Source organism: Hemitrygon akajei, chromosome 30, assembly GCF_048418815.1.
Source record: "Hemitrygon akajei chromosome 30, sHemAka1.3, whole genome shotgun sequence".
Classification (NCBI taxonomy): Eukaryota; Metazoa; Chordata; class Chondrichthyes; order Myliobatiformes; family Dasyatidae; genus Hemitrygon; species Hemitrygon akajei.
Window position 1 is genome coordinate 35,152,774 of NC_133153.1, and position 21,411 is coordinate 35,174,184.

Consider the following 21,411-nt stretch of genomic DNA (forward strand, 5'->3'; position numbering starts at 1 on the left):
TTAATCAGATTAGAACTCTGTACATTATCAGATAATGCAGAGGTTTTCAGCTGAAACTCGAGTAATGTGTCAAATGGCTTCTGCATAGTTTATAAATGAGCCAAACTTTGGAAGAAAGTATTTGTGGCAAAACTACAAATTTGCTTAAGCATTCCAACTGATGATATTCATGGTGAATGTCATACTTTGTTTTTGGTTCTGATTATAATTGCTCTTTTCCTTTCCTGAAGGGCAAGTCTGTCCTCTCGGTACTCTTGGGAGAGGAGCACACAGTCGACAAGGATGTTGCCCTTTACCTCATGTTCTCTGGCTCCAGTCAGCATCATTTAACCAGCACACAGAGAGTGGACCAGAACACTTTGCAGACAGTCGCTCCTGGTAAGTGATATTATCCTGGCTCTTATTGCTTCACTTAGCTCTCTTATTTTCATGGAAATAACTTGAAAGTGGCATCGCGCATTCAGTACTGTGCAAATGTTGTAGGCACATACATATAGCTTGGGTGCCAAAGAATTTTGCATGGTGCTTGTCTGTTGGGGCGGAGAACGAGTTCGTAAATCTGGCGGGAGGACTTTGAGAATTGCAAAGGTAGAGCAGGGCTGGAGAGGTGTGACACAGGTGGCAGAGGAGGAGTTCCTTCCCCTTTTCCTTCCCCTTTTCCTTCCCCTTTTCCTTCCCCTTTTCCTTCCCCTTTTCCTTCCCCTTTTCCTTCCCCTTTTCCTTCCCCTTTTCCCAACCATGGTTTCCCTCTCCCAGTCCCCTTCCCACTCTTAGTCCCCCTTAGAGACCCATATCAGGTTTATCATCACTCACATATGTCATGATATTTGTTTTTTTTTAATGTGGCAGCAATAAGGTGCAATACATAAAATGACTATAGTACTGTACAGTTTGGTTGAGTGAACTTGGCCTTTTCTCCTTGGAACGACAGAGGATGAGAGGTGACCTGAGAGAGGTGTATAAGGTGATGAGAGGCATTGATCGTGTAGATAGAGGCTTTTTCCCAGGGTTGAAGTGCTAACACGAGAGGGCCCAGTTTAAAGCTGCTTGTAGGTAGGTACAGAGGAGATATCGGGCAAGTTTTTTACACAGAAAGTGATGAGTGCGTGGAATGGGCTGCTGGCAACGGTGGTGGAGGTGGACACGATAGGGTCTTTTAAGAGACTCTTGGATAGGTATATGGAGCTTAGAAAAATAGAGGGCTATGTGTAACCCTGGGTAATTTCTAAAGTAAGTACATGTTCGGCACAGCATTGTGGGCCGAAGGGCCTGTATTGTGCTGTAGGTTTTCAGTGTTCTATATACTGTGCAAAAGTCTTAGCATCCCAGCTATATATACTCTACCTGCCTCAGACTTTGCATGGTACTATAGATTGGGTCGTAAAGAGAACTTGTGACACATTGGCCTTCATAAACTAAAGTACCTTATCTGAAATATCAGAATGCAAAAACCTCAGAAATCCGAAATTTTTTTGAGCACTGACTTGACGTTGCGAATGGCAAATTCCACAAGGTGCTGGCAAGGTTCCCAGGTGACGTACAGGTTTCTGTGCATCATAGACCTCACACATGTAATGAACAGAAATGAATGAAAAATAGTAAAACACTGCATATAGTGAAAAGTGAGGATCTTGATTGTTTATTGTGAGAGTAGATTTGTCAGCCTGGAGTGAGCGTATGCCACTATTCAAAACTAGCAGCGAGCTATCAAGATGAACTGAAATTTGAAGGTAATCGTGAATATTCACCAGGCTGGTTGCAAAAATTTAAGAAAAGGCATAGATTACATTTTTAAAGATTTAAAATATTTGAAAGATAAAGCATCTGCTGATCAGGAAGCAGCATATAAGCTCATCGATAAGTTTGTGAAAATTGTTGCTGCTGAAAATCTGATACCAGAACAAGTCTGCAATACCAATAGTTTTTATACCTTACATAAAACCTAAAAGACAAAGTAAAATACAAATACAGTGTATTGTAACCTTTTAATCAAAACACGGCATTGTAGGTGGAGACTAAAGGCATGCCGTTGTTGTTCAACAGCTGATTCAGGTATTCCACCAATGCAGCTGTGCTGCTTCTGTTACTCTGCACCTGATATTTTCATTAGGTTAATGGAGTTGGTTTTTGCAGTCTGAGTCTGAGGCCTCCTTCGGTCAGAGTTGACCGTGGATATTGTGTCCTAAGAGTCCAGGTTTCTCAAGCCTGGGCAGTGCGATATGAAAAGCAAGCTCCCTCTCTCCATGCCTCTGATGAACCTAATGGAACGGCAGAAACGGATGCGGTTTGGTACCAGCAGCATCACAGGAGTTGCCAATCCACATTGAACTCAATGTTGGACTGCCTTAAGGACTCCAGCTGTGGATTTTTCCCTTGGGGTTGACTCCCAAAGCTTTCCCACGGGTGGGTATAGCCGCGAGGCAGCAGAGGTGTGAGATCAGAGTGTTCCTTCTAGATGAGCTGCCAACCACGGCTGATAAGCCCCATCTGCCTGAAGCGACTGGTTTTAAGGTGCCGGTAACCGGCCTTTGCCCCTTCTCCTGTCAGTAGAAACGGTTCTTTTGGGCTTAGTAGCTAAGCCACATGTGAAGGCCAGGAGCAGGACCTGGTTGTCAGAGGCTATTTGAGGCACACGCCGTTGGTAGCATTTTATAGATAGTGGGAGCTTGTTCTCATTAACCATCACCAGCCATAATAACCTTAAGGAACCAATTTTTACTGTACATGTATATGGTGAACATGTGTCAGACAGAGACTGATTATCAGTAACACATAAATTCAGAGTTGGAAGCAATGGCAATCACAAGCTATCTCATTATATATTCCAAATTCTGGCTCCAAGCATTTCAGATCAGGGAGACTCAACCTGTACTGAGTATGGGAGCTGGGACATTGTAGTTGTACAGGACGTCGGTGGGCCTAATTTGGAATATTTTTTGCAATTCTAGTCGTCTACTTACAGGAAAGATATCAATGAGTTTGAAAGAGTACAGAGAAAATTTACGAAGGATTTTGCCAGGACTTGGGACCTGAGTTATAGGGGAAGTTTAATCAGAGTAGGACTTTATTCCCAGCAGCATTGGAGAATGACAGGAGATTTGATAGAGGTAAACAAAATTATGAATGATAGATATGGTAAATGCAAGCGGGCTTTTTCCACTGAAGTTCAGGGAGACAACTAGAGGTCATAGGTTAAAGTTGAAATTTTTAAAGGGAACGTGAGGGGAGGCTTCACTCAGTGGGTTATATGAGTGTGGAATGAGCCACCAACTGAAGTGGTTGATGTGGGTTTGATTTCACATTGAAGAGAAATTTGGGTAAGTACATAATTGAGAGAAGTCTGGAGGACTATGGTCCAAATACAAGTCAGTGGGACTTGGCAGAATAATAGTTTGGCATGGACTAGATGGGCTGAAGGGCATTTTTCTCTGTGTTACAGCTCTACTCTCCTTTAACACACTATCCCCAGTTAGAAGCTAAAAATTACCAGTGCCATTGATGTTTCTGGTGCAGGGCCATGAATGCTTTTGGTTACTCCACTGACCCTGTCTCAAAACTGCTGCACTGTGTGTCAGTGCTTGTTGCTTAGATCTTGCAATATATTTTTTACAGAGGAAATGATGTGTTCCCAAATGAATTTCAGTGTATTAAGTCGTCCTCACTGACATCATCACCAGCCTCTTAAATGGGCAATCATCACTCTGTTTCTGTGTTCCCAATGATCTCAGCTGGGTTGAGCTCTGACCTTTGTCTCACTTATTTCTTCGCCAAGGATCTTTCCTCATCCTGTCCCATATTTGTATGTTGATGGTTCCCTCCCGTTCTTCCTAGCTATTACTTTGTTCCACGAGCCACTGTCCATGAAACAGCCACTATGTTTCATGCTCTAGGAAATCTTAAGCACCAGAGATTCTGCAGATGCCGGAAATCCAGAGCAACACACACAGAATGCTGGAGGAATTCAGCAGGTATCAATCTCTGGTAATTTGTTCCCCCCCCCCTTCCCTCTTCTTCCATCCACCCAATCTGGCTCACCCCCATCTCTTAATCTTCTCACCTGCCTATCACTTTCCCCAAGTGTGCCCACCACACCCCCCCGACTTCTCTTCTTCCCCTTTCTCCCATGGTCCGCTATCTTTTGCTGTCAGATTCCTTCACTTCCAGCTCTTAACCTTTTCCACCTATCACCTCCCTGCTTGCCTCCTCCCCCACCTATCACTTGCTAGCTTGTAGTAGTCCTCCCCCCCCCCCCCAATTTGGATAGTTATTACCCACCCTATAGTAATGGTATTTAAGAACCAATACCCTCACTATAGGCATTGAGGCCAATGGGTCTTCATTGCCCTGTGCTCTGACATTGCGGGTGCAGGGTATCAGTGAGCATGATTGATTATCCCGTATTGGCAACCTGGGTTCAAAACCCACCACCATCTGTGAGAAACTTCTACAGTCTCAGGGTGCTCCAGTTTCCTGCCACAGTCCAGTTGGTAGATTAATTGGTCATTGTAAACCATTGTGTGGTTAGGCTAGGGTTAAATCACATTGCTGAGCAGCACTACTCATTGGGCTAGAAGGGCCTATTCCATACTTTATCTCAATAAATAAAAATAAATGGATTATTTAATTGAGTTTGTAAATTAGTTATAACTGAAGCGAAATAAATAGTTCATGGATTTCGAGCACAGATTTTATTTGATGTACAGGGGCAAGAGGGCCCTGAATTGTTTTTTTTTCTATAACAATTTATTTTTAAAAATGACTGTATGGAGCAGCACACAAAGAAGCTGGAGAAACTCAATAGGTCAGGCAGCATCAACAGAGAGAAATACTCCTTCATCAGGACTGTAAAGAAAGAGGGGAGATGGCTGGTGTAAAATGGTGGGGGGGGGGGGAAGGGGTGGAATGAGGAGGCAGAGAGCAGTAGAGATCATGAGTAGAGGTGGGGGGTGGGAGCAGTGAGAGAAGGTCTCACAGAACTGTCAAGGAGACTAAGTAGGCACACCTTAAAAAGACTTTATAATAGAGCTGAAAATGGAGACATGAGACTGCAGATGCTAGAAATCTGAGTTCAAATACCAACTTACAATGCTTACAACGGCTTAGATTGTGGAACTGTTTTTGGGTGCAACTATAAAGATTTAAGGATTATCTTTATGTCATATGTACATCACAGCATGCAGTGAAATGCATTGTTTGCATCAGTGACCAACACAGTCCAAGGATTGAGTTGGGATGAAGGGGCTCTTTAATAATGGGTGCTGCCTTTTTAAGGCATCACCTTTTGAAGGTGTGTGGATGCTGGGGAGGCTAGAGCCCGTGGTGAACTGGCCGAGTTTACAACATTCTGCATTAGAGATACAGAAAATCATAAACTATACAAAATTATATAAGGAAGGACACAATTAGACCAAGAAAGTCACTGCTGTACTAAGTGGTCATAATGTTGCTATACTGTGGCATTTGAGTTGTTACACTGAGGTAGTGACAGAGTTGTGCAGGTTGGTTCAAGAACTGAATAGCTGACGGCAAGTACCTGTTCTTGAACCTGGTGGTGTGTACCTCTTGCCTGACGAGAAGATGAAATGGCCTGGATCATGGGGGTATTTGAATGGTGTTGCCTTCTTGAGGCAATGCCTCATTTAAATAATACTGATGATAATAAGGGATGAGTCAGTGATGTATTGAGTATTATTCTGTACAGCTTCTTGGGTTCCTGTGGATTGGAATTACTATACTACCGATTCCACCAGTCAGGAGATTGTCAGCCATATATCTGTCGAAGTTTATTTGTAGTTTTGGTGACACGCTGAAACTCCTTAACCTTCTAAGGTACTGGAGAGGGCTGCCCTCCTGCCTTCCTTGTAATGACACCAATGTGCTGGGCCCAGAACAGGTCATCCCAGATGTTAACACTAAGAATTTTAAGTATTGTTGCGCAGTAGGGCAGAGAGGTTGATGTTATCATGCATCAGGTGTTAAATTATTTTAAAGGATACCAGTTTAAAACCAAACAAAGATACTGGGGGTGAGTAGTTGGTGTCAAATTCTCAGTCCTGTTGAAGGGTCTCGGCCTGAAACATCCATAGGTGCTGCCTGACCTGCTAGGTTCCTCTGGTGTTTTGTGTGTGTTTCTCAGAGGGTCTCTCCTGGGCCCAACATACAGGTGCAATTCTGAAGAAGGCACGCCCATGGCTATATTTTGTTGTGAGTTTGAGGAGATTTGATACGTCGCTAAAGACTCTAGCAAATTTCTACCGATGTACTGTGGAGAGCGTTCTGAGTGGTTGCATCTGGTATGGAGGTGCGAATTAATACACAGGATCGGACAAAGCTGCGGAGGGCTGTAAACTCGGCCAGCACCATCGTGAACACTAGCCCTCCGCACTCTCGAGGACATCTTCAAAAGGCAATGCCTCCAAAAGTTGGCATTCATAAAGTGCTCTCACCATCCAGCACCTGCAGTCTTCATTATTACCTTCAGGAGGAGATGCAGGAGCCTGAAGACACACACTCAACATTTCAGTAACAGCTTCTCTCCCACAAACCCACCCCACCCCCGCCATCAGATGCGAGAGTATTCCATGAACACTATTTTTCTATTATTTATTTATTCTGTTCTTATTGTAATTTTTACGCTGCTGCACGACGACAGATTTCACAATATATGTCAGTGATGCTAGCCGGCGTTCTGATTCTGGATTTTCAGATCAGTAATCCTCCTATGACTATCAGCCAGGCATTGAAATGCCCTCATCACTGACATTTGAAGTGGGCATCATAGCTGGAGACAATTTCCCTTCGCTGCTGATACTCACGCCTGCCTGTAGTTGGATCTGCAGTGTGTAGCCCAGCACAGACCTGACAAACTGCTGTGTAATTGAGTCTGGAGAATCAACAGTATTTGTCAGAACTGGGGCAGAAGTAGTTGGTCGTTAAATGATTGACATGTCCTGTTTATCAACTTGAGTCTATCCAAGGCCATTTTCCGATACGTATCTATGGACTGTTATCTCAGCATTGTCAATGTTTCCAAACGTCAGCTCTGCATTTGTGCTCACACTAAACAGTTTGTTACCTTTGAAGCTTTGGTTGATAACATTTGGGTAGGAAGTGGATTTAAGTTAATAAATGAACAGCAGTTTCATGAAATAACTTAATTTAGACGAGCTTTATTTTTTTTTGTTTAATGATGGAGAGTCCCCACACCTGGCACCTACGCAGCAGAGTATAACTGGGGCAGGTTGTCTGCTATGGCGGCACTAAATCAGAATCAGGTTTGTGACAGCAGAAAGTGAATACATAAAATATACTCTAAATTATAAATATGAAATATATGCAAGCTGTTACTTGCCTGGCACCAGGCCTTGAGCTCTTCCATCTCCTTTCTCTACGCCATCTCATTGTTGTTCATGATGAGCCGTCGGCAAACTTGACAATGTGATTACGCGGGTATTTAGCCCTGCACTCGTGTATGGGTAGAATGTACGACAGTGGGCTCTGCACACAAGCCTAGGAGGCACCGGTGCTGAGCATAATGGGGAGGGAGGAGGCGTTGTGCATCCTGACAATGAGGTCTGTTGGTTACGAAGTCCAACACCTGGTCGATCATTGGTTCATTGTCTGTTCAGAAATCCCATGTTGGAGGAGGAGAAGCTGGTTCTGAAAATAGAGCTGAGTCCTTCCAAACGCCGGCGTATGTGCCCCAGGGCATCGCTGAATGGGACTTAACCTGAAATTAGCCTATGGCAATTAATGCAGTCTCTCCTTACCTCAGCCATCCTTCCCTACCCTAAACAAAACAATTAGACCATACAACACCCACACAAAATGCTGGAGGAACTCAGCAGGCCAGGCAACATCATTAGACCATGTGCAGCATTGTCTTGGGACTGCTTCTATTTAGTTTAAATCAAAAAACTAATTACAGTCCTAGATTTTATCTGCTTGCTGCGATGGGGCCCATGAGATAATGTTGTGCTTAAAATTGGTTGTAAGTGCTGAGAGGAAATGAGTTTTCTGCAAGTTCAAGTTTAATGCTGGCCCAAGGGTTCCCAATTTTTTTTTTTATTCCATGGACCCTCACTATTAATCGAGGCATCTGTGGACCCCAGGTTAAAGAAGTTGTTCCTAAAACATTGAGTGTGAGGTTTGTAGCGATATCCGAGCTGATTTGGAGGGAGAATTGGAATCTATAAATAGGGTGAACGTCGATGATAATCGGGAAAAATATTTCTATTCTGAGCATCGCCGAACTATGAAACATTGGGTGAGGGGAGCACAGATAGGAATGATTAATTACATCCTTGGCAGGCATCAATGAATCAGAATGACGGTTGTTATATGTTGTGGAATGCGCTGCTCTGTGGCACCAGTGCAATACATTAAAAAAAATACCGTAAGTTACAATAAATATTGCAAAAAAAAATGGAATAGTGAGACGGTGTTCATGGATCGTTCAGAAATCTGATGGTGGAGGGGAAGAAGCTGTTTCTAGAAATATTGAATGTGCATCTTCAGGCTTCTGTACCCTCTCCCTGATGGTAATAATGAGAAGTGAGCATGTCTTGGATGTGAGGGTCCTCCTTGATGGATGTTGCTACCTCAAGGCACTTCCTTTGCAAGCCCAAATGACACATTCTAAAAGCAGAGTTAAATTTTCCTGTCACAAAATTCTTTTTTTTAAAAATAGGGTAAAGTAATAATGTTGTGGATGGATGGGACAGCTAAGGTTCAATTTTCAGCTGTGCCCATCATGATCATTGGCGTTATTGAAGTCTGTCAACAATTTGCAACCATATGGTTTAAAAACTAGATGGATTTAAGGGGAAAGATTTAGAAGGTACCTCAGGGGCAACTTCACACAGAGGGCCGTGAGTATGTGGAAGGAGCTGCCAGAAAAAGTAGCTGAAGCAGGTACAATAACATTTAAAAGACATTTGGATCAGTGTATGGAGAGCAAAGGTCAGAATCGGAATCAGGTTGAATGTAACGGTCTTACAGTATGTCATGTAATTTGTTTTGCAGCAGCAGTACAGTACAATACACAAACAAATGCTACAAGCTTCTGTGAGAAATATGGACACTGTGTGTATATATATGAAAATAATTTAAATAAGTAGCCCAGAATGAGAGTGAAAGTAGTGAGCTGATTCATGGTTTGGTTTATAGTTCATTCAGAAGTCTGATGGTGGATGTTGTGCATTTAACCTTTCAGTAATATTTGAGTAATCTTGAATGTATATTGGTTAATTAAGTAATTCATGATGGGTTATATGAATGAATGCATGAAATGCATATGTCATCACGCCTCTGTGTGATACGAGGGCACCTTGCTTGAAACTAAACTCGAAGTTAAACCCGCATTCGCGGACTCGCGTATTTTCCTTAGAATTAGTTTAATGTTCTGAATTTGCAAAACATAATAGCAGTGGGGAAGAAGCTTTCCTAAAACATTGAGTGTGAGGTTTATAGGGATATGGCCAAATACGGGTAAAAGGAACTACCGGTAATATAGATGGTGGGGTGGAGATATGTCTCTACCAAAGGAGGTGTAAGGTGCTCCTTCCCTCTGCTAGCCTGCAGGTCACCCTTGACAAGGTGTGGCACTGGCTTAGCCTCCCCGATCGGGGTCATGTGAAACCATGGGAGCAGTTGGTGGATGGTCGTCTGAGTGGTTGGTCAGATCACAAGTCCAGGTTATGCGACACTGATACCAGACAGACAACCTCTGGAGAGTATTGATAATGGCTGGGGTCACCCGTCTTGCAAAAACACTGCCCAGAAGAAGGTAGTGTAAGCTACTTCTGTAGAGAAATTTGCCAAGAACAATCAAAGGTTCATTTTATTGTCAAAGTATGTATGTACAATGCAACTCTGGTGTTCCTGTTCTCCAGATAACCATAAAATGCAGAAAAACCTTGGAAGCTATTGAAAAGAAAAGCCATCATTCCCCCACCCCCCACCCCAGATACAAAAAAGAAGAAACAAAACTTGCAAACCCCAAAACCCTCCACCCCCTCCCTCATACAAAAAAATGAACAGATCACCCACACCCCAAAAACCCCAAAGCCCCAGCCCCCACCCTCACAAAAAAAAACAACGACGATAACTTCATATCCCCAGCCCTCTCTGTCACGGGGGGAATAAACAACGATGTTAACATCAACGATAACAATCGTGGTCATGGATAATGAAAAGAGTCATCCATGATCAAATCAAAGACAGATGGAAGAACATGATTGTCCGTGACATACAATGCGGCACATAATGATGATAGGTGGGCATTTTGATCGGCACGTTTGATTTGGGATGAGGGAGTGGTCTGTTTCTGTGTTGTTTACTCTGTGACTGAAAATTGTTTGTAAAATATAATTTTGTAATATATACTTTTATCAGTATATTATCATTCAGAATTACCTTGAGAAATTTGTGCTACGTTAAAAGTACTGTGTAAATGTAAGCTCTTTTTACTGAATGTTCATAGAACATTCTATTCACAATGAGGTGTTTGTTCTCGTTGCTGGTCTTCGTCAGTATCTATCAATGTCCAGACCCAAAATAGAGTCAGAAAGTTGTGCAGGATTTCAGGAGGATCTGTCTCTATTTAGTGATCCACCCAAAATATCATCATCATTAATTGCCGTGTCTAATGAGGATAGGCAATCATGGTCTATGAGCATGGTTATTCTTAGCAAATTCTACAGAAGAGGTTTGCCGTTGCCGCCTTCTGGGCAGTGTCTTTTGCAAGACGGGTGACCCCAGCCATTATCAGTACTCTCCAGAGATTGTCTGCCTGGTCGCATAACCGGGACTTGTGATATGCACCAGCTGCCATTACTACCATGGCTGCACATGACTGTGACCGTTGCTACACCTTGCCCAAGGATGACCAGAAGGCTGCTGGATGGCTCAAGCAGCTTAAACCTCCTTTGATAGGCATCTCCATCCCAAAATATATCTGGGTACTTATCAGTCGAAATGGGCTTTGAAAATCCCTTTTTGAATGTGATAAAAATTACATTCAAAGTGTGTGAGGTTTTGCCGCAGGGCAATTCACTCCTGAAATTTACAAACTTCCTATGGTTTTTTTTTACTGCCTTTCACTTCTTAAGTGCATCCAGTTTAGTTTCTGTGTGCAAACTATTGCAGCTACTGCGGCTCTGAATTTTCTGGAAGGCAGAACTACGTAAAGAAATGTAGTTTTAAATTCTGAATTATTATTCCATCAGCCCAGTTTGTACAGCTTGCGGTATTGTGATAAATAACACCAGCCTGTAGAGAGAAGTACATGGCACCTACTGTTTCTGTTTTATACTGCAGGCAATGAGGGTGGAAGTCAATCTGCCAGCAGTCTTTGATGCTCACAAGCAACTATGTACATCAGCACAAAATAAAAAGATAGATGCTCTTTGAAATTGTTTGAAGTTCTTTGAATTTAACCAGTCTCTCTACCACTCTCTCGAGACTGCCAGAGGAGGATGCCAGGGTCTTGGGCAGGGTTTAATCGACACAGTATGTGGATTGAACTCTGCAGTTCATGTTATATGTGTTTCTGGTTATTCCTTTTTTTTTTATTGCTATTTTGTTGATTTTGATCGGGGCAGATCAGCTCTGCAGCCTGCAGTCAACAAATGACACAGTGCTAAATTAAACTGAACTAAACCGAACATTCCTAGACTGTTTCAAGGACTCTGGTTTGATGTTTTATATTCTGTGCGTATTTCGCTTTTTTTTTGCTGTTTGCAAGATTTTTTTTGTGCGTTGGGTACTTAATGTTTCCTTTTGAACAAGTTCCATGTGTGTCTTTGTTTCGTGGCTGTCTGCAGAAAGGCAAATCTCAGGGTTGTATACTGCATACATACTTAAATAATAAATGCACTGTGAATCTTTGAATCCTGGAAGAATTCAGTGTTTTCTGTTGGCTCAAAGTTTCTGTGTTAAAAACAAAAACCATTTTAAGTTGGAGACAGTACACTGCAGGAAGCCATACAGCTTATCAGGTTCACACCAGCTCTCCAGAACTGCAGTAACACACAAAATGCTGGAGGAACTCTGCAGGCCAGCATCTATGGAGAGAAATGAACAGTTGATGTTCTGGACCAAGACCCTTCGTCAGGACTGCTGCTAAGATCTCCAGCATGGGTACGATCTCTTATCTCGCTAAAGCAGCTGCGACACACACAAGACGCTGAAGGAACTCAGCAGGTCAGCATCAACGGTCAGCGTTTCGGACTGCTGCTCAAGTGTCCTGCATCTGCAGAGACTTTCTCTCCAGACCTGTTATCCCCTGCATTTTCCCTCAGCTCCGAAGCTTATTTCCCTCAAGTACATTTCCAGTTTTGTCCTGCAATCATTACCCCACCCCATCTGCCCTTTGTAAACATTTTCAGCTCTTGCATCTTTAAGATGGTTCCTTTTATATCTTCCCCCCCCCCCCCAACCATAATTATTCCCTAGACGTTGCCTCTTCTCCCCTCTCCTATCAAATTCCTTTCTCTCCAGCTTTTTACCTTTCCCACCCACCTGGCTTCACCTATCATCCTCTAGCTAGTCCTCTTTCCCCTCTCCCCACCTTTTTATTCTGGGGTCTTCAGTCCTGAAGAGAGGTCTTGGACCAAAACGTTGACTGTCTATTCATTTTCAGAGATGCTGCTTGACCTGCTGAGTTCCTGCAGAATTTCTTGTGGTTATCGCCAGACCTTTACTGATTTGTATTTGGGAATGCTGATACTCTGAACATTAACTTGCAGTGTATAAGCCACTAAAAACTAACAAGTGAATGAGCATCAGGTTTAATGTCACTGGCATATGTCATGAAATTTTTTGTTATGTGGCAGCAGTACAGTGCAATACATAATAAAATCTGAAAATGACTAAGAGGTATATTTATTTTTAAAAAGTTTAGTTTAAATAAGAACTGCAAAAAGAGAAAAATAACATTCAATGACCATTCAGAGATCTGATGGCAGAGGGTAATAAGCTGTTCCTGAATTGTTGAGTGAGTGCCTTCAGATTCCTGTACCTCCTCCCTGATGGTAGCAATGAGAAGGTGGGATATCCTGGGTGATGGGGGTCCTTAATGATGGATGCCACCTATTTTGAGGTATTGTTCCTTGAAGATGTCGTAGATGCTGGTGGGGCTAGTGCCCATGATGGAACTGACTGATTTCACAACTTTCTGCAGCTTATTTCGATCCTGTAGAGTGTCCCCCAACACTTTACCCACCCCCCCATACCAGATGGTGATGTAGACATGGTACTTTTGTAGAAATTTGCAAATGTCTTTGGTGTCATACCAAATCTCCTCAAACACCTAATGAAATAGAACCATTGCTATGCTTTCTTTGTAACTGCATCAATATGTTGAGCCCAGGATAGATTCTCAAGAGAAGTTGACACCCAGGGACTTGAAATTGCTCAGTTTTTCCACTTTTGAGTGGATGTAGAAGGCAGTTCGGAAGGCAAGGAAAATCTAGTACAATGTTGCACGTGTCTTATTCTAGTACTGTAAGCCTTGGCAACATTATACTGGGAGTATTATACAGTTCAGGTCTTTGATACCATAGTTTATTACTTTTTAAGCAGTAAAAGTGAACTGCTGAATAGCAGACACGAGGAAATCTGCAGATGCTGGAAATTCAAGCAACACACACAAAATGCTGGTGGAACGCAGCAGGCCAAGCAGCATCTATAAGGAGAAGCACTGTCGACATTTCGGGCCGAGACCCTTCGTCAGGACTAACTGAAAGGAAAGGGAGTAAGAGATTTGAAAGTAGGAGGGGGAGGGGGAAATGTGAAATGATAGAAGACCGAAGGGGGTGGAGTGAAGCTGAGAGCCAGAAAGGTGATTGGCAAAAGGGATACAGAGCTGGAGAAGGGAAAGGGTTATGGGACGTTATGCCTAGGGAGAAATAAAGGGGGAGGAGAGCACCAGAGGGAGAAGGAGAACAGGGAGAGTGATGGGCAGAGAGAGAGAGAGAGAGAGAAAAGAGGGCAGAAAAAACTAAATATATCAGTGATGGGGTAAGAAGGGGAGGAGGGGCATTAACGGTCTATGTGTGTGGAGAGGTGAGGAGAAGTGTATCAACCCCTGTCATTCATATGAAGGGTCTTGCCCGAAACATCAACTGTCTGTTTCCCTCTACAAATGCTGCCTGACCTTCTGAGTTGCCCCCAACAGTTAGTTCAGTTTTGCTTCAGATTCCAGTAGCTGCAGTCTCTTGGAAAGATTGTCACATGTACATCAAGACATCGAAACACAGTGAAATGTGACATTTGCATCAAGTCAGATCAGTAAGGTTTGTATTGGGGCTGTGGGGGGCAGCCTGTAAGGGAGGCTTTGATTTCAGAGCCATCATAGCATACCCATGACTCACTAACACCAACCAATACATCTTCACAATATGGGATGAAACCAGAGCACCCAGAAAAAACCCACATGGTCACATGGAGAATGTATAATCTCCTTATGGACAGCAGAGAGAATTGAACCCTGATTGGTGACTGTTGGCTCTGTAAAGCCACTGTGCTATTGTGCCACCTGTATCATCTTCTGCCTCCATATGACTTTTTAAGGTGTGTAGCAAAGATTCACCAGAATGGTCCCAAAGATAACTCTGTCACACGAGCAGTTCGTGAGCAACCTGGACCATAATTCTTCAAGATTTAAAAGAATGAAAGAGAGAGAAAGCTGCCTGAAACAAAATTGTAGAGGGTTTGATGGTGCAGGCAAGGTGAAAGTGTTCCCTGTGGCTAAGCAAGCAATCTCAAAAACAAAGTGTTAGTCATTTTTGATTGAAATGAAAAATCTCTTCGGAGAACCGATTCTATGCAAATTTAATCCCCACTCCCTGAAAGCTACAACTAATCAGCATCATCATTATGTACCTTGTTATATGATGTGGGTGTTTATGGTCTTTGACCATGATTGTTCCTGGCAAGTTTTTTGACAGAAGTAGTTTGCCATTTCCACCTTTTGGGCAGTGTCTTCACAAGATGGGTGACCCAGGCATTATCTATACTCTTCAGAGATTGCCTGCCTGGCTTCAGTGGTTGCATAACCAGGACTTGTAATCCGCACCAGTTGCTCATATGACCATCCATCGCCCACTGCCATGATTTCACATGACCCTGATCGGGGTTGGGGGGCAAAGGAGGTGCCACACCTTGCCCGAGGGTGACCTGCAGGCTAGTGGAGGGAAGGAGCACCTCACACCTCCTTTGGTAGAGACACATCTCCACCTTGCCACCCATCTGCAATGAGTGGATTTCTCGAAATTCGGAATTGAGCGCTATGCAGATACAAAGAGCAAAATGGGGAGAAAATGGAAGATTATTTGCCTTGATCCTCAGTGGTGGGCAAGTTCTAGGAACCAAGTGGTCACCTTCTGTTTCTTTGGGTCAGATAGTCTGTGTGTGTGGAGACCGAAATAGATGATGCTTCAGATGGCTGATGGCAAATCATCAATTTGAAGCATCTTTGTCCCTCTGCATATGCACCCCATGTATTTCCAACACTTGGGATTTTTATTTCAGATATTCGGCATCGGCTGTATTTTTTTTACTTCACTGGTAATCCAGTCCAGTCACCAAACTCAAAGATGTGAACATGATGTTGGGAGATGCAGTGTTGATAGAACAATCAAAAAAAAAAGTCAAGTTCTTGTGTGGATAATGGGGGTGGGAACGATGTATAAATTAATGAGTGCAGTTTTACAGCCTGAACTTTTGATCCAAGCATTAAGGGGATGATGGTGTAACCTTAAGTGTTCTCCACAGTGGAGGACTGTGGAAGCTCAGATGTTGACTTCATTCAAAATTGGATCACTAAATTTCTGTTCATTATGAAGATTCAAGGGTTAATAAAATTGGGAGGGTGGGACAGGGGGAAGCAAAATACCTGCAGAAGCCCAGGACAAGGGAAGAAGGTCTAGAGGGAGCCTGATCGGTACTTGACGGCCTGTGTAGGTGGGAGGGAGGGATGGGAAAGGGGCTTGTTTTTGTTGCTTGTGTTGTTCTGCTGAACAATGTGGTCACGCTGTGTTGCACTGAAGTAGATGGCAACATGTGTGGGCTTGCACCCAGCACATCCTTTGGTGTGCTGGTTGTTAACACAAATGACGCATTTCACTCTGTGTTTCGCTCTACACACGGTAAATAAATCTGAATCTGAGATCAGATTCAGAACGTGCGGGGAAGAAGGTTAGGCAGCATCTATGGAAGAGGAAAGATTTAGCATTTTGGGTTGAGAGCTGTTCATTAGAACTGGGAAGGAGAGGAAAAATAAGTCTTGATTTGCCAAGAGGCTGGGATAGGGATGGGACAAAGGGATTTTGTATGGGTAAGGTGTGGGTGAATTGTAAACAAGGTCAGCAGGTTAATGAGGAAAATTAGAGAGTTATCAAGGGAAAATGCAGGAAAAAGCACTGAGATAGAAAATATGGATCTTAATTGCTCGAAAGGCCAGGTGGCCCATTTTTCAATTTCTTTATTTTCTTCTCCCAGCCTGACAGTTAGGCAATTTAAGGTCACAAGATATAGGAGTCGAAGCAGGCAATTTGGCCCACAAAGATTGCTTGCGAATTTAATTTAAATTTAGTAAATTCAAGTTATTTAGTAAATCTAGAAAAAGGAAGTTGCACAACAAGGAAGCTCAGCTGTTGGGTTCAATAAATTGGTTTGCCCGTAACTGATGAGGAACGTAATCTGCCATATTTACGCGGTCTGACTTAAGTGTAACGCCAGAATCAGCCGTTTGGCTGGCTGTCAAGTGGTGTAGAAAGCCATCATAGTCGGGAGTAATTCAGGAATTCTGAATAAATGCTGCCTTGCCCAACTGTTCACATCCTGTGAATAAATAAAAAAAGACCTGGCAATTCAGATGTAAACATCTTTGAACTAGTAGTCCAAGTTTACTGAGCCTTCTTTTTAAAAAAAAAACAAATAACCCTATAAATGGGCGCATTGAATCCTAAAGAAGAAAGTTGTGCCAGTCTTTTTATAAATCACTGGCTTGTCCTCGGCAAGAGATTCTTGCATTCAATTCTCTTGGCCAGACTTTGGGGAGGTTGCAGAGGAGGTCTGCCAACTTGGTACCAAGGGTGAGACATTTCATGTGGAAGAAATGTGATTATTTTCTGTGAAGCAAAGGCAGATGTAGTGGAGCTGGAAAGTTTGAGAACCCTGTAGAATTTTCTGTATTTCTGCATAAATGTGTCCTAAAATATTAAACGTTTAATCCAATTAAATAAATAACATAAAAACATTATATTTGTTCATTTTCTATATTGAGTTGTAGTTTATAGCCAAGCAAGGAGTATTCTGTATTGAATATTTCAATAATATTTGAACAATATTGCAAATATAGTGTTTGATCAAGCGCTCTTTGTTTACATAATTCATTATGGGTTATGGATAGAGGATTGGGAAGCTTTTAAAAACCTGCAGAGAGCAACTAAAAAATCATTAGGAGGGGAAAAGATGAAATATGAAAGCAAGCTAGCAAACAATATCAAAGTGGATAGTAAAAGCTTTTTCAAGTATGGAAAAAATAAAAGAGAAATGAGAGTAGATATAGGACTACTAGAAAATGAGGCCGGAGAAATAATAACAGGGGACAGTGAAATGGCAGATGAACTAAATGAGTATTTTGCATCACTGTGGAAGACACTAGCAGTGTGCCAGATGTTGAATGGTGTGAGAGGAGGGAAGGGAGTGCAGTTACTATCACAAGGGAGAACATGCTCAAAAAGCTGAAAGACCTGTGTAAGCCACCCAGACCAGATGAACAGCATCCTAGGGTTTTGAGAGAGGTAGCGGAAGAAATTGTGGAGATATTAGTAATGATCTTTCAAAAATCATTGGACTCTTCCATGTTGTAAGAGGACTGGGAAATTGCAAATGTCACTCCACTCTTTAAGAAAGGAGGAAGGCAGCAGAAAGTAAATTATAGACCAGTTATCCTGACCTCAGTAGTTGGGAAGATGTTGGAGCCAGTTGTTAAGGATGAGGTTATGGAGTACTTGGTGACACATGACAAGATAAAACAATGGTTTCCTGAAGGGAAAATCTTTGAAATCTGTTGAAATTCTTTGGGGAGAATACACGTAGGATAGATAAAGGAGATGCAGTGGATGTATATCTGGACTTTCAGAAGGCCTTTGACAAGTTGCCACACATGAGGCTGCTTACCACGTTAAGAGTCCATGGTATTACAGGAAAGTTACTAACATAGAGCTTTGGCTGATTGGTAGGAGGCAGCAATGAATTGGCGAATATCGTCGCTGATGAAAATCTAGCACCAGAACAAGTCTACCATGCCGTAGAAAAAATTAAAAAAAAACAAATACTATGCTCTACAACCTTTTAATGAAAACACAGCATTGTAGGTAGAGACCAAAAGCCTACTGTTACTTGTTGCTGTTCAACAGCTGACTCAGGTATTCTCCCAAAGCCCGCTGTGCTGCTTCTGTTACCCTGCACACTATTAATTATATTAATATCATTATATTAATGGCGTGTGATAATCTTCACTGCTAAGTTCATATGTGTGATGAGCAAATGTAAGACGAGGACTGCGTACCGGTAGCACATAAATTCAGAGTTGGAAATGTTGGCGATCCCAGGCTATCTTATTATATATTCCAAAATCTGATAAAATCTGGAAAAGCTCTGGCCCCAGGCATTTTGTCTGAGTGGTACTCAACCTGTATTACCACAAATAAATTAACAAATAATAAAGTATACTCCAGAAGATTGACATTTAGTGTATGGCCAAGGTCGGCATTGAAGACCAAACTACCAATTGTGGGTGCTTAAGCTTTTGCATACATTTTCAAAATGAGGAAAAAGTCGAGTAATAGTACTTCAGGAATTTATAATTTTTACGCTCAAGCCGTTCTTTTGGCTTTGATCTGTGTGTATAATTTTATTATACTGAATAATGCTATTCACCCAAGCGATGAGACTGTTTTTTTTTACAAGGAGCAGTGTGAATAGAATTTGGGCAGTGCTGAACTTTCCTTGACCTTCAATGCAGGCTGGATTTTAATTGACTTCCACGACAGTATCTGGGTGTTCAATCTTTGTATGCAAGGGTCACCTCTTAGTTTTGTTGTTTAGGAAGTAGATTTATTTTCTTCAAGTCTGCCTCCAAACGTAGCCCTCGCGTAGACTGACAACAGTGATTGAAGGCCAAAACAGTGTTGCAGAATTAGCTCCCCAAAGCAATATGATAACTACTGGCCTGGAGAGGAAGAACCATCAACTCCTGCTGCAGCCCCCGTACATTGGTGAGACCCGTCGTAAATTGGGAGACCACTTCCTTAAGCACTTCCGCACCATCCACTACAAGTGGGATTTCCAATTCCCATTCCCGTTCCAACATGTCAGTCCATGGCCTCCTCTTGTGCCACCATGAGGCCCCACTCAGGGTGGAGGATCAACACCTTGTATTCTGTCTGGATGGTCGCTAACCTGATGGCATGAGTATTGATTTCTCCTCCTGATAAGCAAATACCCACCACCCCCCCTTCTGTACCCCACTCTGACCTTTCACCTCTTCTCACCTGCCTATTACTTCCCCGGGTCCCCACTTTCTTCCCTTTCTCCTGTTGTCCACTCTCCCCTCCAATCAGATTCGTTCTTCTCCAGCCCATGATCTTCCCCACCCACCTGGCTTTTCCTACCACCTTCCAGCTCACCTCCTTCCCCTCCCCACACCTTTTTATTCTGGTATCTCCCCTCTTTCTAGTCTGGAAGGAGGTTGTCAGCCCGAAATGTCGCCTGTTTATTAATTTCCATGGATGCTGCCCGGCCTGCTGAGTTCCTGCAGGATTTTGTGTGTGTTGCTCTGGATTTCCAGCATCTACAAACCTTCTCGTGTTTATCTTTAACAATATAATTTAGATATACAGTATACAAATTATTCAAATTATAATTGAATAATTATAATTTAAAACAGGACTGTTTTAGAGTCTGGTGGTTCTGATGTGGATGCAAAGTTGATTTTAGTCACTGAACGTGCCTAATAAACTGGAGTGTCTTTAAATACTACGCAGTTCTCTGTCTAGTTTGATGCTGTCCTGCATTCATTTTAGTTATTCGGAGATACAGCACAGTAACAGGACTTCCTGCTCTAACAAGCCGAATTATACCCATGTGACCAATTTAACCTACTAACTTTGGGATGTGGGAGGAAATTGGAGCATTTGGAGGAAATCCACACAGTCACAAGAACATGCACCAGACCATGATAGTCTTTACAGACCATGATGGGAATTGAACCCAGGACACTGGCACTGTAAAGCATTACGCTAACCGCTATGCTACCGTGCCACCCCAGTCATGGTCATTTTCTGTTCATTCTTCAAACCTGCTTTGAGGTTGATGTGGAGTTTGACGTTGTGGCAATGTGTTCTTTACAGTTTTCCAAATTACCGGTGACTTGGCTCACAAAATGGCATAAAGATAAGTCTTTGCAAGCTCATGGCCACCATTTAAATCCAGTTCGAGATTGTTTATTGTCATTCTTCAGTACACAAATGTAAAGGAGAACAAAATGATTGTCACTCCAGATCTTACAGCATAAAAATACACAATAAGCATAAAGTCAAGTCAAGTCACTTTTTATTGTCATTTCAACCATAACTGCTATGTACAGTACATAGTAAAAATGAGACAATGTTTTTCAGGACCATGGTGTTACATGACACAGTACAAAAACTAGACTGAATTACATATAAAACAAAAAAAAACAACTACACTAGACTACAGACCTACCCAGGACTGCATAAAGTGCACAAAACAGTACAGGCATTACAATAAATAATAAACAGGACAATAGGGCAGTAAGGTGTCAGTCCGGGCTTCGGGTATTGAGGAGTCTGATAGCTTGGGGGGAAGAAACTGTTACATAGTCTGGTCGTGAGAGCCCGAATGCTTTGGAGCCTTTTCCCAGACGGCAGGAGGGAGAAGAGTTTGTATGAGGAGTGCGTGGGGTCCTTCATAATGCTGTTTGCTTTGCAGATGCAGCGTGTAGTGTAAATGTCCGTGATGGTGGGAAGAGAGACTCCGATGATTTTCTCAGCTGAAGAACAAAATAAAAACATTTAAATATAAATACATTAAATGAGCTTATATACATAGATTGTATGTACATAAAGTGATGCTGGGCACAGGAGTGTTTGTACGTAAAGTGCCTCTGACAGGAAATGCTGAAGTAATGGTGGTGCAGATGTTGATTAGCCTGATGGCTTGGGAACAGGACTGTTTAGAGTCCGATGGTTTTGATGTGGATACTGCCCCGTCTCTTCCCTGATGAAAGTGTGACAAATAGTCCACGGGCAGGCTCGGTGGGATGCTTCATGATATTGCTCTCTGTTGTCCGGCATCTTTTTGTATAAATGTCCTTGT

At 42.5% G+C, this 21,411-nt stretch overlaps 1 protein-coding gene across 7 annotated transcripts in view; it reads left to right on the plus strand.

Annotated features, from left to right (window-relative positions):
* Window positions 1-21,411, plus strand: part of akap13 (A-kinase anchoring protein 13) — a 554,439-nt gene that overhangs the window by 174,888 nt on the left and 358,140 nt on the right. For all 7 annotated transcript variants that reach the window (XM_073032598.1, XM_073032600.1, XM_073032601.1 and 4 more), the window contains exon 4: window positions 231-378. In XM_073032598.1, the coding sequence (XP_072888699.1) occupies window positions 231-378 (148 nt within the window). The remainder of the gene's footprint in view (window positions 1-230; window positions 379-21,411) is intronic.